This window comes from Grammomys surdaster, unplaced genomic scaffold (genome assembly GCF_004785775.1).
Source record: "Grammomys surdaster isolate TR1022 unplaced genomic scaffold, NIH_TR_1.0 166, whole genome shotgun sequence".
NCBI classification, from domain to species: domain Eukaryota; kingdom Metazoa; phylum Chordata; class Mammalia; order Rodentia; family Muridae; genus Grammomys; species Grammomys surdaster.
In genome coordinates, this window is record NW_021604614.1 from 12,007,236 (window position 1) to 12,030,298 (window position 23,063).

At 42.4% G+C, this 23,063-nt stretch overlaps 2 protein-coding genes across 5 annotated transcripts in view; one reads left to right on the plus strand and one right to left on the minus strand.

The window, feature by feature from the left end:
- Positions 1 to 823: 823 nt before the first annotated feature.
- The window catches only part of Sbno1 (strawberry notch homolog 1), a 53,085-nt gene continuing 30,845 nt past the window's right edge, over positions 824 to 23,063 (plus strand). Inside the window, exons 1-9 of one of the 4 annotated variants that reach the window (XM_028765905.1) lie at positions 824 to 1,334; positions 11,218 to 11,346; positions 12,387 to 12,491; positions 13,932 to 14,241; positions 17,319 to 17,419; positions 18,665 to 18,761; positions 19,956 to 20,116; positions 21,450 to 21,583; positions 21,720 to 21,810. In XM_028765905.1, coding sequence (XP_028621738.1) covers positions 11,218 to 11,346; positions 12,387 to 12,491; positions 13,932 to 14,241; positions 17,319 to 17,419; positions 18,665 to 18,761; positions 19,956 to 20,116; positions 21,450 to 21,583; positions 21,720 to 21,810 — 1,128 coding nt within the window. In that variant the 5' untranslated portion in view covers positions 824 to 1,334. Of the gene's footprint in view, positions 1,335 to 11,217; positions 11,347 to 12,386; positions 12,492 to 13,928; positions 14,242 to 17,318; positions 17,420 to 18,664; positions 18,762 to 19,955; positions 20,117 to 21,449; positions 21,584 to 21,719; positions 21,811 to 23,063 lie in introns of all 4 variants that reach the window. The other 3 variants (XM_028765904.1, XM_028765906.1, XM_028765908.1) reach the window with 3 other exon arrangements.
- Positions 9,475 to 10,099, minus strand: LOC114619959 (60S ribosomal protein L26-like). The gene is made up of 2 exons (XM_028765909.1): positions 10,065 to 10,099; positions 9,475 to 9,877 (listed from the first exon to the last, which is right to left on the minus strand). Exons 1-2 carry the CDS (start codon positions 10,097 to 10,099, stop codon positions 9,475 to 9,477), a joined length of 438 nt encoding a protein of 145 aa, XP_028621742.1.

Here is a 23,063-nt window from a genome sequence, read left to right on the forward strand (position 1 = left end):
GGCGGATCTCAACCCAGGAGATCGACCCACCTCTGCCTCCTGAGTGCTGGGATTAAAGGCTTGGGCCACCACACCCAGCTGTGTTTACACACTTCAACCTCAATTGTCAAAACGATTGAGTGCGAGGTTTACTTTCAGCCCAGGACAAAACAGATGCACAGCCAGAAAGGAGTAGGAATCGTCTAGGCACGTCTATTTCCTAAGTAACAGAGTCAAACTGCATTCTCAGAATGACTTTACAAAAGCGTGACCAAGAAGTTAATACGTTTAGTCTGTTAGGCCTCTTAATAATAACACATGAAAATAAACCAGGGTGAAGCTGCAAAAGAAACCTTGGTATACAGCAATCATTAATGGAGACCGTGGTGAGTGCAGGTGTCTGGGCACGTGTAAAGAAAATAGAATCGGGATCCTCCAACTTTATTCTACTTGAGATAATGACCATGGGCCACCCCCAGGGGCTCACGGAGGTTTTCAAGTCAATAAAGTTCAATAAAGCTCAAGCGAGCCTCACAAGCAATGATTATGCTAGTTACTTATATATTTTTAGCATGCACAATAAGAGTTCGTCCTGTGACAGAGACCCCACAAGGACTCGACAAGTGCCGTAGCTACCCATTTCCAAGTATCTGAAAATAGCTTTGGGCCTTCTAAACCCGACTACGACGGCAGGTGTGGGGCGCATGCGCGCACGCTCACAGGTTGACCTCCTGGTGGCACCCAAGAGAAGCGGACCTTCTTCCCGACAACCCGCGGAACACAACCGGTGGGTTAACGTTATTCTCGCGAGGTCTGGGCCAGCGGCGGCGGAAGTAGCGGACACGTGACTGTCCTAGGCCGCCTTTGCCTTGCCCCCTCCCCCTTCTCGGAAACCCGGCCCCCTCACCCTTCGCCCACCCTAGAGCCGCGGTAATGGACCGTTTGGGTTCCGGAATTCCCTTGGATCCCATCTCTGGTACCAGGCTAGCGAGACCCGGCGGAATCCGGTTTGGGTGGCGAAGGCAGAGGGGGCGGTCAAGATGGGGGGGGCAATCCGCTAGCTTCATCTAGGAAGGAGGCGGGGCAGAGAGGAGATGGGATGGGGGGGGTGTATGGGGAAGTCACGTGGGGCGTGTCGCGCGTTGTGTGCGCGCGACGTCTGACCCGTCGCCCCGCCCCCTCTTCCTGCGGGGCGGGGGGTCGGGGGGAGGGGCTTCAAGATGGCGGCGGGGAGGTAGGCAGAGCCAGACGCCGCTTCTGCCGCCGCCGCCGCCGCCTCCGCTCCTGTCGCCTCCGGCTCCTCACCCGCTCACGGACCGGGAGAAGCTCTTCTTTCGTCGGGTCCGACGGGGAAAGTAAGTCCCTCTCTCAGCCCTTTTCTTCTTTTCACGCTCATCCTCCCGGACAGCCTCCCACTCCCACCACGGCTCCTCAGGGTCCGTGTGAGGCCGGCTGTGGGGGGAGGCGGCCACTTCATTGCTGTCCGCGCTTCGCTCGCCCGCTGCTTCGTCTCATTCTGCTGTCCGCCCCGTTGGTCCCGGCATTCTCAGCCAGACAACACCGGCCCTGACGGAGTCCCGCTGTCCCGAGCCGGATAGCAGCCCCGAGGCCGGCTCACGCCGACTCCACCGGGGATCGCCTTCCTCGTCCTCTCTCCTCTCACGGAGCCGGGACGTGTGGCGAAACTGAGGCGGACACCCTGTTAGATTCCGCCGGCTCCCGGCTCATTGCTCTCGGTTCCAGGAGCGGGAGGGAGGCTCCGGGACGTCCTTCCTGGACCTCGCTGTCTGGCGGGTGGGGTGCGTGGGACACGTGGGGGACACCTTTACGCCTCGCCGTGGTGGGTTTAGCGTTCCCCGAGGTGAGTGAGTGCACTTTCAGACTCTGAGCTCAGTCCGTGCAAGAGGGCGGTGGCGGTTGGGCATTTGCTCACCTTAGCAGTGTTGGATGTAGCGAGCATCCAAGTTCCTCAAAGCTGTGTGTGCTGGTGTTTTCCCGGGAGTGGCGTGGGATGGGCTCCACAGCTCCGAAGCCTTGGATTTGCCCGAACCCGTGTTGATTGTTGCTTTCCTGACCCCGGCGTCCAGCTCCTCCCCTTTCCATCCCGGCATTGTGCCTGTTTGGTTAATGTTTGCGGACCACTAACTTGATGCTACCATATAGAAAGCTCTTTTTATGTATTTGCTCCGTTTACTGTGGGAGGCTTTTGTTTGGGGGAGTCGCTGTTTGAGAATTGTGCGGGGTGTGTGTGTGGGGGAACTGGAAATAAAATGAGAGCCCAAGAAAGCATCGTTTTTATCCATTGAATAGCGCAGCCAATTGTAGCCGCACCCGGAAGTTTGTGCTGAACACGTGTTGGGGGAAGGTTATAAAAGGTCCCCTTTGACCTTTAAATGTTGATTGTTTGCAGTGTATGTTGAGTAAAATATTCGTATTCTCAGGGTTTGAAGAATTAAGGGTGGAAGAAGGCTTGTAAAGAATCTTCCTGGGCGGTCCATCTAACTGTCAAATCCAGAGTGCCCTAGATCTTATTAGTATTTGCATATAGTTCTACCCTTTAACAGTCTTACTGCCCCAGAGTCAGGGTTGATATTCATAAGCGCTGGGGAAAGAATCATCATTTACGCAGAATGAAATGGCTTTTCCGGAGACTTCATTTGGATATTAATTTTGATAGCACAGGAATATTAATTTATATTTTTCTTAAGTTTTCCCCCTCAGTCATTTTCTAATCAGGGAAGAATTCTTGTGGCTTCTGCTTGCAGTTTTAGCTTCATTCTGTGCGACTTACTTCAGAATTTTACATCCAGCTTTATGTGAATTGTATAAATGTTGAAAAAGAGAGCCTGCATTTATTTGTTTGGATGTTATGCTTACACTTTTGTATGTCTTAAGTTCTTTGAAGTATTTTTACTACTTAAAAATAGCCAATGTGGAGACTGATGATTCTTGCGGGGTGGAAGGTGCTTGTTTTTATGGCTGTCAGAAATTGCTGCACTCTGTAGACAGGCTGACCTCCAACTCCAGCTCTTCCTGTCACAGCCTCCTTGATGATTAGATTGTAGGCCCACGTTGTCATCATGTCCAGTCTTTTCTGTGCTCTAGAGAGATATGCTTCAAACAACTCAGTTGTGTGTAGATGTGTTTTTGTTGCTTTTCATAGGTTAAGTTGAACTTTGAGTTGAGTCTTGCCACTTGCCAAAGGCAAGAATACACAGGTCTGTCTGTCCTTTCCAAATAGTCTCTCATGAGGTACAGTAGGCACTAAGCTGTCTTGCTTAAAATTAAAGTTTATCTAAAGAGACCACTGAGATGGCATAGCTGGTTAAGACACTTGCTACTAAGTCTGACTACCTTACGTTTGATCCCTGAGATTCACGTGGTAGAAGAGGGCCCAATTTGTTGCAGGACATCCACACATGGGAGCCATAGCACTGAGGGCCCTTCCACTGAATGTAATTGCAAGTTTTTTCCAACACAGGATCTCACTATGTAGCTCTGGCTGTCCCAGAACTCACTATGTAGACTAGGCTGACCTCTGCCTCCTGAGTGCTGGGATCAAAGAGATATTGGAACTGATCACCCAGTGAACTGTCTACATGTTCATGGGGTACTTTTATCTTCTGATGAAACTTTTCTTTTTTTTTGGAGACAAGGTCTTACTATATAGTCCTTCCTGGCCTTGAAATTCCTGTGTAGACCAGCTGGCCTCAGTGCTGAGTTTAGGTGGGAATCACATACCTTCCCCATTGAACTTTGGAATGTGGTGGGCATCAGTGGATCTGAGGCCACTTACTGAGGCGAGAAGGGCGGGGACTGTGGAAAAGTTTGGTATTGGGCTCCAAGCTTATGTAGTTGTTACCTTGTTACATTCTTTCTCTGTGGGCTTTAGCTCCTCCTTTGTGATAAGGAGGATACTCTTGGGTTATGCTGAGGATAAAAAGAAAAACCTAATCATAAAAACTATTAAAGGTGCCAGAGTGTGTGGGTATAATCTTAGCATCGGGTCAGGATCAGTAATTCAAGGTCACCCTGGGATAAATGATACCCTGCCTCAAAAAACCGTTCAACTGAATTTGAGGTAGTGGTGATGAGTTTTTGCTTTCCCTTCTGCATTTTTTTTTTTTTAAGTTTTTGAAACAGGATCTCTTTACATAGCTTTGGCCTTTTTAGAACTCAGTATGTTGACCAGGCTAGCCTGTAACTCAGAGATCAGCCCACCCCTACCTCCCCAGTGCTGGAGTTAAAGGGGTCGGTGTGTGTGTGTGTGTGTGTGTGTGTGTGTGTGTGTGTGTGTGTTTGTTTGTTTTGAGACAGGTTTCTCTGTAACATCCTGGCTGTCCTGGAACTACTTTGTAGACCAGGCTGGCCTTGAACTCAAAGAGATCCACCTTCCTCTGATTGCTAGGATCAAACGTATTTGCTGCCACTCCTAGCTCTGTTTATAATTTTCAGGGTTATATCTATCTCAGGTTAACCATGAACTCCTTACATAGTTGAATATTACCTTGGACAACTTATCCTTCTACCCCCCCCCCCCCACTTTGCAAGTGCTAGGATTGCAGGCTCCTTCAGATTCTTAAACTGAATGTCAGTCTGTTCTGATGAATTTTTTGTTTTGTTTTGTTTTTTTTCAAGACAGTTTCTATTTGTAGTCCTGGCTGTCCTTGAAGTCAATCTGTACATAGACCAGGCTAGCCTCAAACTCAGATCCATTGGCCTCGTCTTCCAGAATGTTGAAATTCAAAGGAGTACAACGAAGATGAGTCTTGGAATTTTATTTTGAAAGAGGCTTTTACTAAATAATGCAGGCTGGCCTGAACTCTGTATAGTTCAGCCTGGCTTTGAATCTGTGATCTATCTCAGCCTCTTGAGTAGCTAGGGTTCTAGGCCTATGCTACTAGGTGGACCTATGTTATTTAAGAATAAAGGGAAAAAATAAACCACCTATTTTGTTGTATTTTTGAGACAGGGTTTTCTCATGTAACCCTGGCTATCCTAAAACTCACTTTGAAGACCAGGATGGCCTTGTAGCAATCCTTCTGCCTCTGCTCCTTTTGAATGTTGGGACTAAAGGCGTTCACTGCCCTGCCAGTTCTGTTTTGTTTTACATTCAGACAAAACTTTTTGTTAAATGATAATGTCTATGCATATTTGGAAATGACTCTCCATTGCGTTTACATCTGATTATCTGTACAACTTAGATTTGAGATGCTTCACTAGTATTTTACAGAACTATTTTTTAAATTTATTTTTTTAACTCATTCACTTACATCCCGTTCACTCCCCAATTAATTTTTACAATATAAAATTTTTTATTGTTTTATTTCATGTAAATCAGTGTTTGTATGCATGTATGTATATATGTATATCACATGTGTGCTTGGTGCCCTAGGAGGCAAGAAGGTGTTAGTTCCCCTGGAACTGTACTTATATTTGGTTGTGAGCTGCCATGTGGGTGCTGGAAACCAAATCCATGTTCTCTGGAAGAGCAATGAGTGCTCTTAATCACACAGCCATCTCTTCAGCTCCTTATAGAACTATTTAAAAATGAATCACTGGATAGATTTCTGTCATTAGAAGTTTGTATTCTGGAAGTCCAATGGTGTGGCAGTTATGCAAAAGAAAAGAGATCTTTCTGTATTCTCAGGCTTGTCAAAATAATAGTTAAGGGCCAGGGAAATGGCTCAGTAAATGTGCTTGCTGAAAAGCCTGGTCATCTGAAACTGATCCCACTGTAAAGATAACTCCTGACTCCAAACAGTTGTCCTTTACTTCCTCATATACCTTGCTCCCTACCCTGTTATCACACATATATGCACTTTAAAACAATTTTTTTTTGAGGCAGTATGCTTGACTAGTCTGAAACTCAGAGATTGGCCTGTGCTAAGTGCTAGGATTAAAGGCATTTACCATAACTGATCTTTAGCAGAAAATTTTAAGACCTAGCACACAATTGTAATGACAATATGCAGGAATATTATGACTTCAAGGAAAGCCTAGGCTATGTGTAGTGAGACTATCAAAAGACAACCAGGGAAAAACCAACTGCAAACATCCACTCTAGGTATTCATATTTCTACCCTGTACCCTCCCCCAATATTGAACACAAGAGTCTTAGAAGGTTTTGTTTTTGGTTTGTTTTTGGTTTTTTTTTTTTGTTTTTTTTTTGTTTTTTTTGTTTTTTTTTGTTTTTTTTGTTTTAGTTTCTCTGTGTAGTCCTGGCTGTCCTGGAACTCACTCTGTAGACCAGGCTGGCCTCAAACTCAGAAATCCACCTGCCTCTGCCTCCCAAGTGCTGGGATTAAAGGCGTGCGCCACCACTGCCCGGCAGAGTCTTAGAAGTTCTTAAATACTGTCTGCAGATGAAGAAACTGTCCTTTTTTTTTTTTTTTTAACTTGGCTGTATTACAGCACTAGTAAGTGATGTGCACAGTAGTTTTGTTCTGTTTCTGCCTCTGTAGTGCCTCTGGTGTTTCCCTATGTCCTTGTCTCACAGATGATGTCCTTGTATCTGCTCAGACCTCTGAAAAGCTCTAGGTATCTGTCTTGTCCATGCTGATAAGGGTCAGTGTTGGTATGTAGTGGGTGTTCTACCTTCTGCTCTTTTGGGTGACATTGCTTCTCAGGATTCCCTGCCAAAGTAGTACACAGCTTCTATATACCCTTCTTATATCGGCCTCTCTATGAATGCTTTAAAATGTGCTTTTTGTAAAAGTGGAACTTTGTTTTGTTCTGTTGTTTTTCAAGGTAGGGTTTCTCTGTGTATCCCTGGCAAATGTGGAACTTTTTTTTTTTTAAATCTTTTTTTTTTTTTTAGATTTATTTACTTTATTTATGAGTACACTGTAGCTGTCTTCAGACACACCAGAAGAGGGCATCGAATCTCATTACAGATGGTTGTGAGCCACCATGTGGTTGCTGGGATTCTAACTCAGGACCTCTGGAAGAGCAGTCAGTGCTCTTAACCGCTGAGCCATCTCTCCAGCCCCCAAATGTGGAACTTTTTGATGTCCATTTGCAGTTGATAATTCTATGAGTTCATTGTTGGGCTTGTTAGATTGCTGCATGGCAGATGTCCCTTTGAATTGAGGGGTAAACTCCTTGGTAGACAGTGTCAGTTCCCTACATGCAACTGTGTTTTGGATTTATACTGTGAAATGTTTTCCCCCCTGAGATTAAACAGCTTTTATAAAACCAGGAGCTTGACCAGTACAACTTTTAAGGGCTTTCTTCCATTTAGCACTAAAGTTGTCTGTTTCACGGGAATATGATTCAATACTAAGAATTCCTTAGTGTGGTTAGAAAATGCAATAAGTGCTTTGTCTTGTTCTCTTCCTGCAGAAGAGAACGACTAGAAAAATGTATGCCCTACTGCCTGGAAAGCTCCATAGATTGATCCTCCATATGAGAAAGATACATCAACTGTTCAAATCATACTAAAAGTTTCTAGTGAGGTCAGAGAGTCTTACCTGTTCCTTTGTATTTTGTTGTTTTTTTTCAGTGCTGGGCCTTATTTATGCATGCTAGGCATCATCTCAAATCCTCTTAGGTTGGCAGGTAAAAGTTGTATATGTTTTTTGGGGGAAAAAGGAGGAGGTTTGAGGCAGTGTTTATCTGTGTAGTTGTCCTGGCTGTCCTGGAACTTACTTCATAGACCAGGCTGGTCTTGAACACAGATCCACCTGCCTCTGCCTCCTGAGTGCTGGGACTAAAGCTGTGCATCACCACCAACTGACTCCTAAGTTTGTTTTTGATACACACAGAACCTTTAGAATGGCTAAAGAACTTGTACTTCTGAGGTTCAGGTTGAGATGTATGCTGATTATTTTATGGCTCTCTAGGCATCGTGTATTGTATAAATATCAAAACATCTTCTCTTCCATATTTTTGTACTTTTAACGTTCATTTTAAAGAAGTCATTTGAACTTCAGGACTCAGGATCTCTGTTACTTCCAGGCCACCCTCGTCTATAAAGGGAGTCCAGGACAGCCAGGACTCTATTACACAGAGAAACTCTATTTTGAAAAAGCAAAAAAAAAAAAAAAATCACTTAAAAAGCTCAATGAGGCTGGGCAGTGGTGGCGCATGCCTTTAATCCCAGCACTTGGGAGGCAGAGGCAGGTGGATTTCTGAGTTCGAGGCCAGCCAGGGCTACACAGAGAAACCCTGTCTCAAAAAAACTAAAAGGGGAAAAAAACCCAGTGAGGTTGGGTATAGTAGTCCAAGCCTTTAATCCTAGCCCTACGTGGGTACTGAGAACCAAACCCTGGCCTTCTGCAAGAGCAACAAGTTGTTGATCTCTGGGCCATCTCTACAGCCCTAGTTCCTCTTATTTCGAGCCAGGGTATGGTTATACAGGCTATTCTGGCCTGGCCTCTGCCTCACTTTGACCTCAGCATCCCTTTAAACTGGAATCCTTCTTTCCAATTTTGTCTGAGTGTCAGATTTGTTCTAAGGCAGAACATTAAAATTTGGTGTCAGTTTCTATCCCCTAGCTCGAAAGGACACGGTGAGCTTCAGAAGTTTGTGCAGTTCTGGAGTCTAATCATGGTTCCCTTGGTAAACTTGAGCTCTAACTTTAGGATACATGACCTGCTGCACAGATTGCTGTGAGTTGAGGTGCTGTGGTGTTTGAAAAGCCTGACTCCGGCAGGTTGGGGCCTCACCCACCCACACTGATGTAATCGTTCCTCCTTTCTGCCCAAGTTGGTTTTCTGTCTCAAATATCCTTTCTTTACTCTGGAATTTTCATAGAAAACTTGTTGATCTGTCCTCCATTCTTTCTGCCTGGTTCTGCCTTCAGTTTCAGTCAGGATATCCACCTGATGACATTTGTGCTCATTAGAACTTCTGTCTAAATGATGCACAGATAGGTGTGACCTGGCAGAGCAGAGGATTTCTCTTGAGTTTCTGTATATTAGGTTGTGGCTGTAGCTCTTTGCTAACCCTCTTTGTGGAATGTCACAGATGCATCATTGCATCACACAGCTGAGGTGTATTATTTATATAGCACAAATTTGTTTCTTGAGAAAAACTACTCACAATAATGTACATGTAATTCGGAAAAATTTAAATTGGAGCTGTTTAAAATTCTTAAAAATAATTTATGGGTATGGGTTTTACTTGCAGATGTATGTTGGTGTACCATGTTGGTGCCTTGCTCCAGGAAGCCAGAAAAGGGTGTGAGATCCTCTATAATTGAGATGCAGACAGCTGTGAGCAGTGATACGGTTGTTAGGAGTTGAACCTAGGCTCTCTGGAAGAGCAGCAAGTGCTCTTAACCCTTGAGCCATCTTTCCAGCCCCTGAGTTTTAATTTTAAACCTATAGAGTTTCTTTGCTAAGTACCTTGGGAACACATTTGTCTTCCTTCTCCCAACCACTGAACTACTTCTTCTTTTTTTATTTTTTAATTTTTTAATTATTTATTTATTTATTTATTTATTTATTTCTACTTAAGCAGTCTTTAATGAAAGCCGTGCATGAGATGTCTCTACTCTTGCATCTTCTCGATCGCTTCTTCCTTGTATTTGCCCTTCTCCTTTCCCACTTGCCGGGACTTGACTTTCCTCTCCAGGATCTTCTCGCGGTCCTTGTCCAGCTTTAGCCTGGTGATAACCACCTTGCTGGGGTGGATGCCCACGTGGACAGTTGTGCCATTAGCTTTCTTTCGCTGGACTCGCTCAGTGTAGATGACGTATTTCTTCCTGTACACTTGGACCACTTGGCCCATCTGCTGGCCTTTGTAGTGTCCCGGAACAACCTGAACGTCATCATCCTTTCGAATGGGCATAGACCAAACATTATACCTCTGTCTCAGTTCTTTGGAAAGAGGGAAAGACATAATCTTCCTCCGAATGTGAGAAGGTGCATTGAAATGCCGTTCGCGGTTTTTTTTTTTTTTTTTGGTTTGGTTTGGTTTTTCAAGACAGTTTCTCTGTGTAGCCCTGACTGTCCTGGAACTCACTCTGTAGACCAGGCTAGCCTCGAACTCTGGAACTCAGAAATCTGCCTGCCTCTGCCTCCCAAGTGCTGGGACTAAAGGCGTGCACCACCACCACCCCGGTGCATTTGCGGTTCTTGCTTTCGTCAGAAGTCACAAAGGGATTGAATTTCATTTTGGCGGCTGCGATCCACCGATGGCCGCAAACGGAAAGAGATCTACACTCGACTTCCTTATTTTTTTTTTAAAGATTTATTTATATATGTGAGTACACTGTCGTTGTCTTCAGACACACAAGGAGAGGGCGTCAGGAATCCCATTCCAGATGGTTGTTAGCCACCATGTGGTTGCTGGGATTTGAACTCAGGACCTGTGGAAGAGCAGCCAGTGCTCTTAACCACTGAGCCATCTCTCCAGCCCCACCACTGTAGCACTTCTGATGCCTGTTGCAGTGGACGTCTTCCTGTGTCTGCTCTACTCTAGCTCCTCTCAGTTTGCTTTTGTACTAGTGTCAGTAATGTTTCTAAATCAGAAACTAATGTGACCAGCTGTCCTGCATCTGAAAATCCTGTCGTGGCCTGTATTACTGCAGAACCATGAATGAGGCCATAGATCATGACCCGCTTTTACCTATGGGCCCCTGGTGAGTTCATTGGAATGTAGTGTTTAGAAGACAATTGTCACTGGGTAGTGGTGTCGCACGCCTTTATAATCTCAGCACTTGAGAGGCAGAGGCCTTCGGGTTTCTGAGTTGGAGGCCAGCCTGGACTACAGAGTAAGTTCCAGGACAGCCAGGGCTGTACAAAGAAACTCTATCTGGGAAAACAAAACAAAAGAAGACACTTGCCTTTTTGGTTATTTCTTCCCTGAACTCAGTGTTGTCATCTACCTAGGAAGCTGTGCACAGTTCACTTAACTTTTGCCCCCTTTTAGCTAGTGTGTTTAGTAGTGTGTTTATTTTATTTGTATCCCTGGCTGTTCTGGAACTCACTGTGTAGACCAGGCTGGCCTCAGACTCACGGATACAAGCCTGTCTCTGCCTTGTAAGTGCTGGGATTAAAGACATGTGCTGCCGTGCTCGTTTTCATAGTGTTACGGATATATACTCTAAATTGTGCTTCTATGTCCTTCCATTCTAATGTGACATTTCCAGGATGAAAGACTTTCTGTTTTATCTTGTTTTTCTCGTGTGTAGTAGGCTCTTCATAAGTACTGAATGAACAGCTCTGGTAGAAAATGTTTGATTGATTGTGTTTAGAAGAGAGTTAATATTTTTTTCACTTTTTTCTAAAGATGGTGGAACCAGGGCAAGATTTACTGCTTGCTGCCTTGAGCGAGAGTGGGATTAGTCCGAATGACCTCTTTGATGTTGATGTTGGAGATGCTGGGCTTGCCACCCCTACTCCCCCGTCAGTGCAACAGGTAAGAGTTTTTCAAATCAGAATTTCTTAATTTGTAATTTCTGTTGTTACTTATTAGTAACACTAGTAATTTTTTCCTGTTTGTGGTATTGAGAATTGAATGTAGGGACTTGTGCATGCATAGGCAAGTACTTTACTGCTGAAGTACAGCCTCAGCTCTTTAATTTACATTTTAGGAAAAAATATTGCCAGGCAGTGGTGGCATACACCTTTAATCTCAGTACTTGAGAGGCAGAGGCAGATCTCCAGATTCTAGGACAGTCTAGTCTATAGAGGAAGTTTCAGGACAGCCAGGGCTATACAGAAAAGCCCTGTCTCAAAGAAACAAAAAATGTATATGCATATGTATTTACTAATAAACTTTGTCTTTAAAGATACATGAGAATGTTTTTAAGCTGTTGCTTTTTTTTTAATGAGATAGATGTTATTGGCATTGAAACCAGGACATTGCTTTTCCTATTGCTTAGCATTTATATGGGAATAATATTAATTTCCTTTACAGTTACCTTTGGTCTTTATTGAGATCTTTTTTTGTGACTTCTCTGCTTAGGTTTGCTAAAAGTAAATATAAAGTTCTGATACTAGTTTAACTTTGTGGAGATTTTATGCTGATCAAGATTAGTCTGTTACAATAAGTGTAGTGATTGCACCTTCTGTTTGATTGTATTCTCTTGCTCCTCTTCCTCTTTTTTTTCCCCCTCTTTTCTTTTTTCCTCAAGACAGGGCTTCTCTGTATAGCTTTGGCTGTCATGGAACTCACTCTCTGTAGATCAGGCTGGCCTCAAACGCAGAGGCCTGCTTCTGCCTCAAGAGTGCTGGGATTAAAGGAGTGAGCTACCATGGCCTTCTGTTTGATTGTAAAGCTTGACTTTGTATGATTCTGGGGTCTAAGCAAGGATTCTGCAGGCTACGCAAGTGCTCTATCACTGAAGTAGAACCTAGTTCTGCAGGGTTTTTTTTTTTTTAATAAAAAAAAAGAACTCTTGTTCTTGAAACAGACTTCATTGCTGTCCACCCTTTTCTTTGTTACTTTTTCTGCAGTCGGTGCCACTTAGTGCATTAGAACTAGGTTTGGAGACAGAAGCAGCAGTTCCTGTTAAACAAGAACCAGAGACGATGTCTACTCCCGCACTGTTAAATGTGAGGGTAAGAGCCACAGAGGTGCTATTATTCTAAAATAGTTTAGACTTGTAAAAATATAAGGTCTTTAGCCCTAGCTAGCCTTGATCTCCTAGTAGCAGAGGATACTAGTGTGTTGTAATCATAAAAAAATTTTTAAAGTCGAAATAAAGGATGAATGTAAATGTTACCTCACTTCCTTCATTGTTGAGTGCCTTGGCTTTTGTTGGTTGTTTTGCTACCATTTTTATGTGATTAATTATGCTTTACATGCCGCCATTTTACCTCAAATGTAGCCAATGTCAACAGAATCCGAAGGATCTAAACTTATTGGTTGAACTGGTTAAAATTTGTTAATTTTTATTAGTTTAAAAGTGATAAATAGCAGTCTAGAAGATTTTTACTGAAAGAGTAATAAGTAAAGGGACAAGGGCTCTAGCTTAGTGCTAGACTACTTCCCTCGCATGCAGTCCTGGGATAAGCCCGGCACTTACACTAGTGAAATGCAGAAATACTCAGTGACCTTAAAGCCACAAACTAGCATTTTCAAATTGGCTTTTCATTTACTTACCCATTTGTCCATTTCTTTCTTTACTTTTGAGACAGGGTCTCACATAGACTAAGCGGCCTTGAGCTCGGCTTGAGCTCATCGTCTCCTTGCCTCGAGTACCTCACAGGCCTGCGCTGCTGGACTCAGCTTTGCTCTTTCTTTGTTCCTCCCTATTTTCTTTTCACATCCGCTGAGCCATGTGGTAGGAGAGAACCGAGCTCCTCAAGTTGTCCTCTGACTTCTAGACATTTGCCTCCTCAGTAAAATCAATTTGTAGAGAAAATTAAACACTTTTTTAAAAAAAATTAAAAAAGAAATGCAAGGGCTGGAGAGAAGGCTCAGCAGGTAAGAGCACTGGCTGTCTAGTTGGCAGTGTTAGCTGTGGAGTCTTTTCTTGTTACTTACTAGGCTTACTAGAGTTACTAGTCACAGCTAGTTTAGGATAGCTTCCATTATAATTCCCTGGATAGTTGAATAAGATGTCAAATTACTACTGTACCTTTTCCTGAGTGTTATGTTTTAACTAGACAATTTATAGCTAATTATTAAGTTAGAAATAAAGTACTATTACTTAAGCAAGAATAGAATAAAGTTTAGATTGTGTGTTGACTCTGAGCTTATATATGCCCCAGCAGGCAAATGATCAAAGGACAATTTTCAGTGCCCATCGATATGTTTTTAACTTTGTTGGAGATAGGGTCTGTCTCTGCCTCTCACATAGGAGCACTGGGATTATAGGTGTACTCTGACTGCCTGCCATGTATTCTGGATCCTAGGGAGTCAAGGTTCTCATGCCTTCACCACAGTCAGCTCATTCTTATGAGCCCACCCTCTAGTTTTAGATTTCTGATGTGTTTATTGATACAGACTATTAAAGTCAAATCGAGTGTGTGAAATGTTGTTTTCTTTTTTAGCAGCAGCCTCCATCCACTACAACATTTGTGCTGAATCAAATAAATCAACTTCCGACCTTGGGATCTACAATTGTCATGACTAAAACACCACCTGCAACAACTAACAGGCAAACCATCACTTTGACAAAATTCATCCAGACCACTGCAAACACACGCCCTTCAGTTTCAGCACCGGCAATACGAAATGCCATGCCCCCTGCTCCTTCAAAAGACCAGGTTCAGTTAAAGGATTTACTCAAAAATAATAGTTTAAATGAACTCATGAAACTGAAGCCACCTGCCAATATTGCTCAGCCAGTTGCAACTGCAGCTAGTAAGTCCATTTTTAGCTGTTTGAACTTTGTCTTTCCCAAGCAGTTTTGGTTTTTTGAGTGTGTTTTACAAGTGGTTTTGGATAATCTGTGTAATATTTATTTTTTCTTTGTGTGTACCTGAGTGTATGTATATCTGCCATATGCATAGAGTACCCGTGGAGGCCAGAAGAAGTCATCAGAGTCCATTGGAACTGGAGTTAGATTCTTTACACTTACTTTTTTTTTCTTTTTTCTTTCTTTCTTTTTTTTTTTCTTTCTTTTGGTTTTGAAGATGGTTTCTCTGTGTAACCCTTGTTGTCCTGGAACTCACTCTGTAGACCAGGTTGGCGCTCCAACTCAAGAGAGCTCAGTACCTGCCTCTGCCTCCAGAGTGCTGGGACTAAAGGCATGTACCACAGCTGCCTGGCTTAATAGTGGGTGTTACAGTCTTTGAAACAACTTTTTGTTGCTCATTTGATAAATACCTTTTGGTGGGTGTGTTGTACCAGTTCCCTTTTGGAGTTTGAGATCTTGTTGGGGAGAAAGTTGTAGTCAGTACCCTCTAGGAGCGCATATTGTACTGCAGAGAGATAGGAAGTGAATATATTGTATTCCTGAGACAGCCCTAGTGTTGTGAAGAGAAGTAAAAGGTGCATCGAGGTGGGTTTGGTATGTCTGCTCTGCCCACCAATCTCTTTCCAGCCTCCAGGTGGGGAATGTTTCCCATTCTCCTACACTGGAGCTCATCGGACAGGGTAGGCTAGGCTGCTAGCCAGGGAGGCCCAGGGATTCTCTTGTTAAGACCATAACCAGCTTTTTGTTGTTGTTTCTTGTTTTTACCTTTTTTTGTTTTTGTTTTTTTTGTTTTGTTTTGTTTTTTGTTTTTTCGAGACAGGGTTTCTCTGTGTAGCCCGGAACTCACTCTGTAGACCAGGCTGGCCTCGAACTCAGAAATCCTCCTGCCTCTGCCTCCCAAGTGCTGGGATTAAAGGCGTGCGCCACCACCGCCTGGCTCTTTTTTTGTTTTTGTATTTGTTTGTTTTCAGAGATGGCGTGAACTGTCACTGGGTGTTAGAAATTGGACCCAGGTTCTCTCGAAGAACAACTAGTACTCTTCTGAGCCATCTCTTCAGTCAGGCACCCAACCTTTTTTTTTTTTTTTTTTTTATCAAAATAAAATATGAGGTCTTGGAAATGAACATGAAATTCTGGTCATTTTGCAAACTCTTCTGCTCTAGGAACAAGTTGGATTTTTATAAAGCACTCAAATTGCATAGTTACTGTGGTTAAGATAATATTTTAGGAGTAAATTGGAGGTGGTCTGTCCTTCCTTTCCTTTTTTTTTTTTAAGATTTATTTATTCTGTACATAAGAGTACACTGGCACTGTCTTATACACACAAGAGTAGAGATTGGGGATCCCATTACAGATGGTTGTGAGCTACCATGTGGTTGCTGGGAATTGAACTCAGGACCTCTGGAAGAGCAGTCAATGATCTTAACTTCTGAGCCATCTCTTCTTCCTTTATTTCAAACTTTAGTACAGAATTTTTTCTTTTTTCTTTTCTGAGACAGTCTTGCCTGGGCCACTGTATACTTAGTAACCACCCTGCCTTAAATTGAACTCCTGGCTGCAGGAATTACAGACATGCAGCACCTTATTTGACAAAGTGTAGTGGTTTTCTTACTGTTTTCAGTTTCAAGAAATTTTTATGTGTATGGATGTATCTGTGCACCATGTGTGTGTATTGTCCATGGAATCGAGGAAACAGTATCAGATTCCTTGGAGCTGAAGTAACAGAAGAGTGTAAAGTTGCCGTGTGTCCTCCATTCAACATTACCTTGTTTGAGGCAGGGTTTCTCACTGAGCCCAGAGCTCACAAATGTGGCTACTTTGTCTTGTTCACAAAGCACAAGCATCCTGCTGTCTCCCCTTTGCTGAGAGTACAGGCGTATGCGGCAACAGCAAGCTGGCTATATAGGTTCTTAGATGGAGACTTGGGCCCTTATGTTTCGGCAGTGAGCACATTGCTGAGTAAGCCATCTCCCTAGCTTATTGTTTTGTTGTTAATCTGAATTTTGTAAAAACAAACAAACAAAAGGAACATTTCATGAGTTTGTGTGTCGTCTTTTCAAGGGAGCATGCTAATTGTTGTACTGCTCCAGGTGTTGTATGTGTGTTACTTAAGGGAGCCACCTGTGTTTCGTTTGTTTTAGTAAACCAGAAAGATATCTCAAAAATAATGCTGGCTTTTGGTATTTGTACTAAATTATTACGTACTTCTGGCTAATGTATCTTGCCTATGAAAATTTTTTCACACTTTTAAAATTTCTCATGTACATTTTTTTCCTTTCTGTTTTTGAGACAGGGTTTCACTATATAGCTCAGGTTGGCCTGGAAATCCCTATGTGTGAACTAGGATGGCCCCCAGACTCCCTGATCTGCCTGCCATGGCTTCCTGAGTGCTGGGATTAAAAGCATTTTCCATCCACACAGGCCCATATTCCGTTTTCAGTTACTGGTTTGCTTAAGTGTTTATAAAACAATACAGCTTGGAGGCTCAGTGATTTCGTGAGTGCACCTGGGTCTGATTCCCAGTACCCACATCGGACAGGTCACAATCATTGTAACTCCACCTTCAGGGGATCTTATGCCCAGTTTTAGCCTCTGAAGTCACTGCATACATATGGTACACAATACATATAAATATACAAAAAATACTAAGTAAATCGTCAAAATAACCTACAGTAATTTGAATACTTTCATGGTTATGCTTAATTTAGTGGCACAATTTTTTGGTACTCTTTTGTTTTTGTTTTTGTTTTTGTTTTTTTAAAAGATTTATGTATATACGAGTATACTCTGTGCTCTCTTCAGACACATCAGAAGAGGGCATCAGATCCCATTACAGAAGGTTGTGAGCCACCATGTGATTGCTGGGAATTGAACTCAGGACCTCTGGAAAGACAGTGCTCTTAACTGCTGAGCTGTCTCTCTGCCCCCCTCCCCCTTTTTTTAATTAATAAACTGCTGAATTTTTAAACTAGAGGAAACAAAATTGAGACGTGTAAAATGTAATCTACCTTTCTTCCTGCAGCTGATGTCAGTAATGGTGCAGTTAAAAAAGAGTCTTCTAACAAAGAAGTAGCAAGGATATGGGTGAATGACATGAAGATGAGGAGTTTCTCCCCCACTATGGTGAGTTTTAAACAGTAGTATTAATTACTATTTCTGTGGAATGTGGAAGTTATTTGATTAAAATTACTTAAGAAAAATTCCACCAGAGGCAGGCAGATCTTTGAGTTCAATTCCAGCCTGGCCTGCATACTGTGTTCCAGGACAGCCAGGGAGAGAAACCCTGTCTGGGGGAAAAAAGAAAGAAAGTTATTTCTCAGGAAGCTTGTTGACTGCAAGTAGGTTAATTAATTACAAAAACTTAGTAGGGCTAAGCTCACATCTTTCACAGGTAGTGGTGTTTCTGAAGGGATGACCTTTTTTATTCATCTACCTGATGAGGAATAATGACAGCATAGTGTTTACCATACTTTTGATAACTTGGTGGACTTCAAATAAGTGAGTAGTTAGGAGCTATCAAATCCTGCAGTGATCTGAATCAGTTGTTACAGTAAGTTTTTCCTTAACTGTGGCAGTGCTGTGTGGCTCAGGTCAGGTGGCTATATATTCATTAGGTAGTGTTTCTGAGTGGTACTGTGTCTGTGCAGTGAGTATCTCTAAGGACTTTGCTTCATGAGTTAATATTTAATACCAGCTATATTTAAGGAATTGTATGAGAAACATCAAAAGGTATAATGGAGACAGTGTGGTGGCACACTGCTTTAAAACTGCGGGAAGAAAAGGTATAATAAAGGCTCTGGGATATGAGTACAGGACACCATGACTATGCCTGTGTAGGCTCTATGGAGTAGGAATGATGGACTTTGGACAGGGCTTCAGAAGGAGCACTAGTAGGCACTGAGGTAACTGTTTGCTGGTTCTGCTTTTAGGTCAGTGAGCCAATTTGTACAGAAGAAATGGCAATGGGAGATTGAGTTCCAGTGAAGGACTGTGGTTTAGGGTAGATTGCAAGGTTTGAGGAGTATTTACAAAAAGAAAGGAAAAAATGTCAAAATGGTCCTTGTTTATATTTGCATATTCTATAAAGTCTTGGTTTGATAACTTGTCCTTTGGTATATCCTACCATTCATCCCCACACCTTATGTTTTCAAGTCCTAGGTTGAAGACAGAGACTGTGGTTGGAGATAAATGTGTGAGCATTGAGGGGCAAAGTCACTCCAGATGGTGACTTGAGGGAGTAGAACCCTGTGGGTGGCTCATTTGTGTGTAGGTGGTCATTGCTGCTTACCTTTGGACAGGCAGGAAAGATCCCACAGACTCTGGGCCTCTGTCTCTATACTTATGATTGGTTGTACTTTTGTGTTACAGAAGGTTCCTGTTGTTAAAGAGGAAGATGAGCCAGAAGAAGAAGATGAGGAGGAAATGGGTCATGCAGAGACCTATGCAGAGTACATGCCAATAAAATGTATGTCTTTTGGATTTGTCAAAATGACAGACTCAAGTTCCTTTTGAACTTAATTGTCTTAAGCTACTATATGTTAGTGCCTGGTAGTGTCAGTTGCCTCAGCATTTGACAGATGTGAGCTATGAATAGTTTTTGTCTCCTCTTTCCTCCCTCCCCACGCTCTGTCTTTCTCTGTCTCTCGCACTCTCTCTCTTCTCTGTCTCTCTGTCTCCCTCTCCCTCTCCTCCTCCCTCTCCCCGTCTCTCACTCACAGACACACACGCACACACACACACACACATGCTTGCATGCACACAAATTCTTGTGAAGTCCAGACTTGCCTCAAATTGGCAGTCTTCTTGCCTCAGGCCCACAGTTGCTGAGTGGGATTGCAATCATGTCCTACAGTACCTGGTTATGGTTTAAATGGAATATACCTTTGGGAAATTTTACTCAGTTTTCTCCTTTTTAGACAAATTTAGAACCTTGTTTGAGGATAAAATCTTTAAGAGCCATGACAGTAAATCCTTGGGTTTGTTTATTTTGTTGCTAGCTAGTTTTGCTTATGTATTGACTATAAAATTACGGTGAATTATGGAGATACAAATATACATTGTGAGTTTACACTAGTTTTCACACCTTATCCAAATCATAGGCACATTGGAACTTTCTTTTGATACTTGGGACTTTTTGGTTTTTTCAAGACAGGGTTTCTCTGTATAGTCCTGGCTGTCCTGGAACTCACTCTGTAGACCAGGCTGGCCTCGAACTCAGAAATCTGCCTGCCTCTGCCTCCCAATGTTTTTAACCTTTTGATATCAGGTTTCCTTGTATTCAGTTTGGCCTTCAGCTCATGGACTCAACTGATTTGATTCTACACCTCATCTCTCACGGTAGAGGAGACTAATGGTGTGTGGTACCATATCTAGCTACGTCTGGGTGTGTGGGGGCTGGCATGCAACACTGCCTGCCTGTGTCTCCTGAGGACGACTGCTTTTTAACTAGATCTTTTAATCATCTATCTCTAAACTGTATATAAAGTAATTTTTGTCAAATTTGAGAAGTACCTTACAATTATTAACTTTATATAGAAGCTCAAGGTGAGTAAGTAGTTAGTGTTTTCTCTGTCATGAGACAAACATTTTACTATCTTATAATAAGACTGGAAATGTTACTCACATGACTTAAATGAAACATTTTAAAATCTTTTTTTAGTAAAAATTGGCCTACGTCACCCTGATGCAGTGGTGGAGACTAGCTCTCTGTCTAGTGTCACTCCTCCTGATGTTTGGTACAAAACTTCCATCTCTGAAGAAACCATTGATAATGGCTGGCTCTCCGCACTGCAGCTCGAGGCAGTTACCTATGCGGCCCAGGTAATTAGTTAAGTTCAATTGTTTATGTTGGTACATAAAGTTTAATTTTTTTTTCTTTTCATTTCATTTCATTTCATTCATTCATTCATTCATTCATTCATTCATTCATTCATTCATTCAGAGTCCCCGTGTAACCTTGGCTATTCTGGAACTCTGTGTGGAGACCAGGCTAGTCTCAAACTCAAAGATTCAGCTGCCTCTTCCTCCTGGTACTGGGATTAAAGGCGTGTATAATACCTGGCTTGTTTTACTTATTATGTGTCTCATGAGTGTATTTCAGATGTTAGGTAATAACAGAGACCAGTGGAGGAAGGAGGATCCCTTCCACCTCAGGCTAGAGTTACAGTCAGTTGTCATTTACTTGATCTGTCGTGGGAATCAAAACAAACTTCAGGTACTCTGGAAGAGTAGCAGGTGCTCTTAGCCACTGAACCTTCTTTCCACCCCTATAAAATACAATTTTAATAAAGGTAAATTTTCCTTGAAAGAAACAGAATTTTTCAAAAGTTCTGTGTTATCCAGTTGGTGGTGGCATAGACCTTTAATCCTACCAGAGGCAGGCAAATCTTTGAGTTCTAGGCCAGCCTGGTGTAGAGAGTGAGTTTCAGGACAGCCAGGGCTACACAGAAACCTTGTCTGGAAAAAAAAAAAGTTACCTATTAGGAAAAGAGAAGGTACAGCAGCTATCTGGAGAGTGTGTCCGCTAGTAGAAATAACAAGTCATGACCTCTAATGTTACACGGGACAACCATTAGTGTGGAACCTGCATGTATCTTTTCTCTAAGATCTAAGACTTGTGCTTCTTGGAATCTGAGGTATATGTTTCCTCTTCTTTTCCTTGCTTAAAGACTTGAGTGGCCATACTGTTGCATAGTTAAACTGTCAGTCCTGTGCTGCTCAGGTGCTATTGGTAATGTGCCATGCGAATGGCACTCACTTCAGTTATGCTTGAAGAGATTTTTGTTTCAACTTCATTTCTGTAAGATAAGCAATGTTGTGACTAAGCCAACTGTCCCCATGATTTATATATCACATGAAAGTTGGCATACTGTCAGGCAGGTAGGTGTGCAGAGGAGAAGAGGAGCCACCTCACCAGTTTGTTGACTTTACGTGGCAGGGAAGAAAGGAAAAGTTTCGTTCTTCTATATAGAGTCTATTCATGGTAGGGGTTGTCACTCTTACTGCAAATTGCGTGAAGGGGTGAGGAATGATGACAGTTTTTCATGGTGGTTTTAGTTGGGTGGGAGCTTATTTATTAAAACATGGCCAGCTTATCAGTAGCTGCTTTGATGAAAAAGTGACAATATGTTTTCCCAATTTATTCCCTTTTTAGCAACATGAAACATTCCTCCCTAATGGAGACCGTGCTGGCTTCTTAATAGGCGATGGCGCTGGTGTGGGTAAAGGCCGGACAATAGCAGGGATCATCTACGAAAACTATTTGTTGAGTAGAAAAAGAGCATTGTGGTAAGTTCCAAGGCTGACTGATTAGCACAGCAGGATGAATTTAAGTGAAATTTTTTTGTAGTGTCAAGATCTGATTTTATTCCTTAGTTCTATCCAAAAGTTTAATTTGTTGTTGTTATTGTTGTTTTTTATACAGGTTTAGTGTATCAAATGATTTAAAATATGATGCTGAAAGAGATTTAAGGGATATTGGAGCAAAAAACATTTTGGTCCATTCGTTAAATAAGGTATGGAAGCTTCCTTGTTCAGTGAGGCTGTCAATCAATGCATACTGACTTATGTATAAGAATAAGAGTAATTTTTAGGGAGAGTTGGGGAATTGAGTTTTTTTTTTTACAAGGATTAAGTGAGCTGTTCCACATAACACATGCCAAGCCATGGATATGTTAGTGACAGACAATGTGGGCATGGTCTATGGTCTAATGACATTGTCATCTTGGTCTCAGGTGTTATATTATCTTAGTTTCTAGAGTGTTTCTTTTTTTTGTTGGTTTTTTTTGATTTGGTTTGGTTTGGTTTGGTTTTTGGTTTTTCGAGACAGGGTTTCTCTGTATAGCCCTGGCTGTCCTGGAAGTCATTCTGTAGACCAGGCTGGCCTCAAACTCAGAAATCCGCCTGCTTCTGCCTCCCAAGTGCTGGGATTAAAGGCGTGCGCCACCACCGCCAGGCTCTAGAGTGTTTCTATGCCTGTATCTACAATGTAGAAAAGTAGTGCACCCATCACCATAGTCAACACATTTGTGCAGCCTAGAGAGGATCATTCTGATTTATAAACTTTGGTTAACAGTTGGTATTTGTCTAACAATGGACAAATTTTTGCTTATGTTAATGTGGAAACAAGGAAATGGGTGACTATATTTAAAACACATTTTAACATGATTAGAATTTTAGTGCTTGGGTTGGAGAAATGGCCCAGCGGTTAAGAACACTGGCTGCTCTTCCAGAGGTCCTGAGTTCTATTCCCAGCAACCACATGGTGGCTCACAACCATCCGTAATGGGATCCGATGCCCTCTTCTGCTGTGTATGAAAACAGCATACAGTATATTCATATATACATAAAATAAATAGATAAATCTTTAAAAAATAAAAAAGAGAATTTTAGGGCTGGAGAGATGGCTCAGCAGTTAAGAGTACTGACTGCTCTTTATGAGGGCCTGAGTTCAATTCCCAGCAACCACATGGTTGATCACAACCATTTGAAATAGGATCCAATGCACTCTTCTGGTGCGTGACTGAAGACAGAGTGTACTCACATAAATAAAAATAAATCTTAAAAAAAAAAAAAGAATGGCCGGGCGGTGGTGGCGCACGCCTTTAATCCCAGCACTTGGGAGGCAGAGGCAGGCGGATTTCTGAGTTTGAGAGTTCGAGGCTAGCCTGGTCTACAGAGTGAGTTCCAGGACAGCCAGGGCTACTCAGAGAAACCCTGTCTCGAAAAACAAAAAAAAAAAAAAAAAAAAAAAAAAAAAAAAAAAAAA

Coding starts and splice junctions, on each gene's coding strand:
- LOC114619959 (XM_028765909.1), bottom strand. CDS start 10,099: ATGAAATTCAATCCCTTTGTGACTTCTGACGAAAG. Junction 9,878..10,064: donor TTTGTGACTTCTGACGAAAG/CAAGAACCGCAA, acceptor CAAAAAAAAAAA/AAAAAACCGCGAACGGCATT.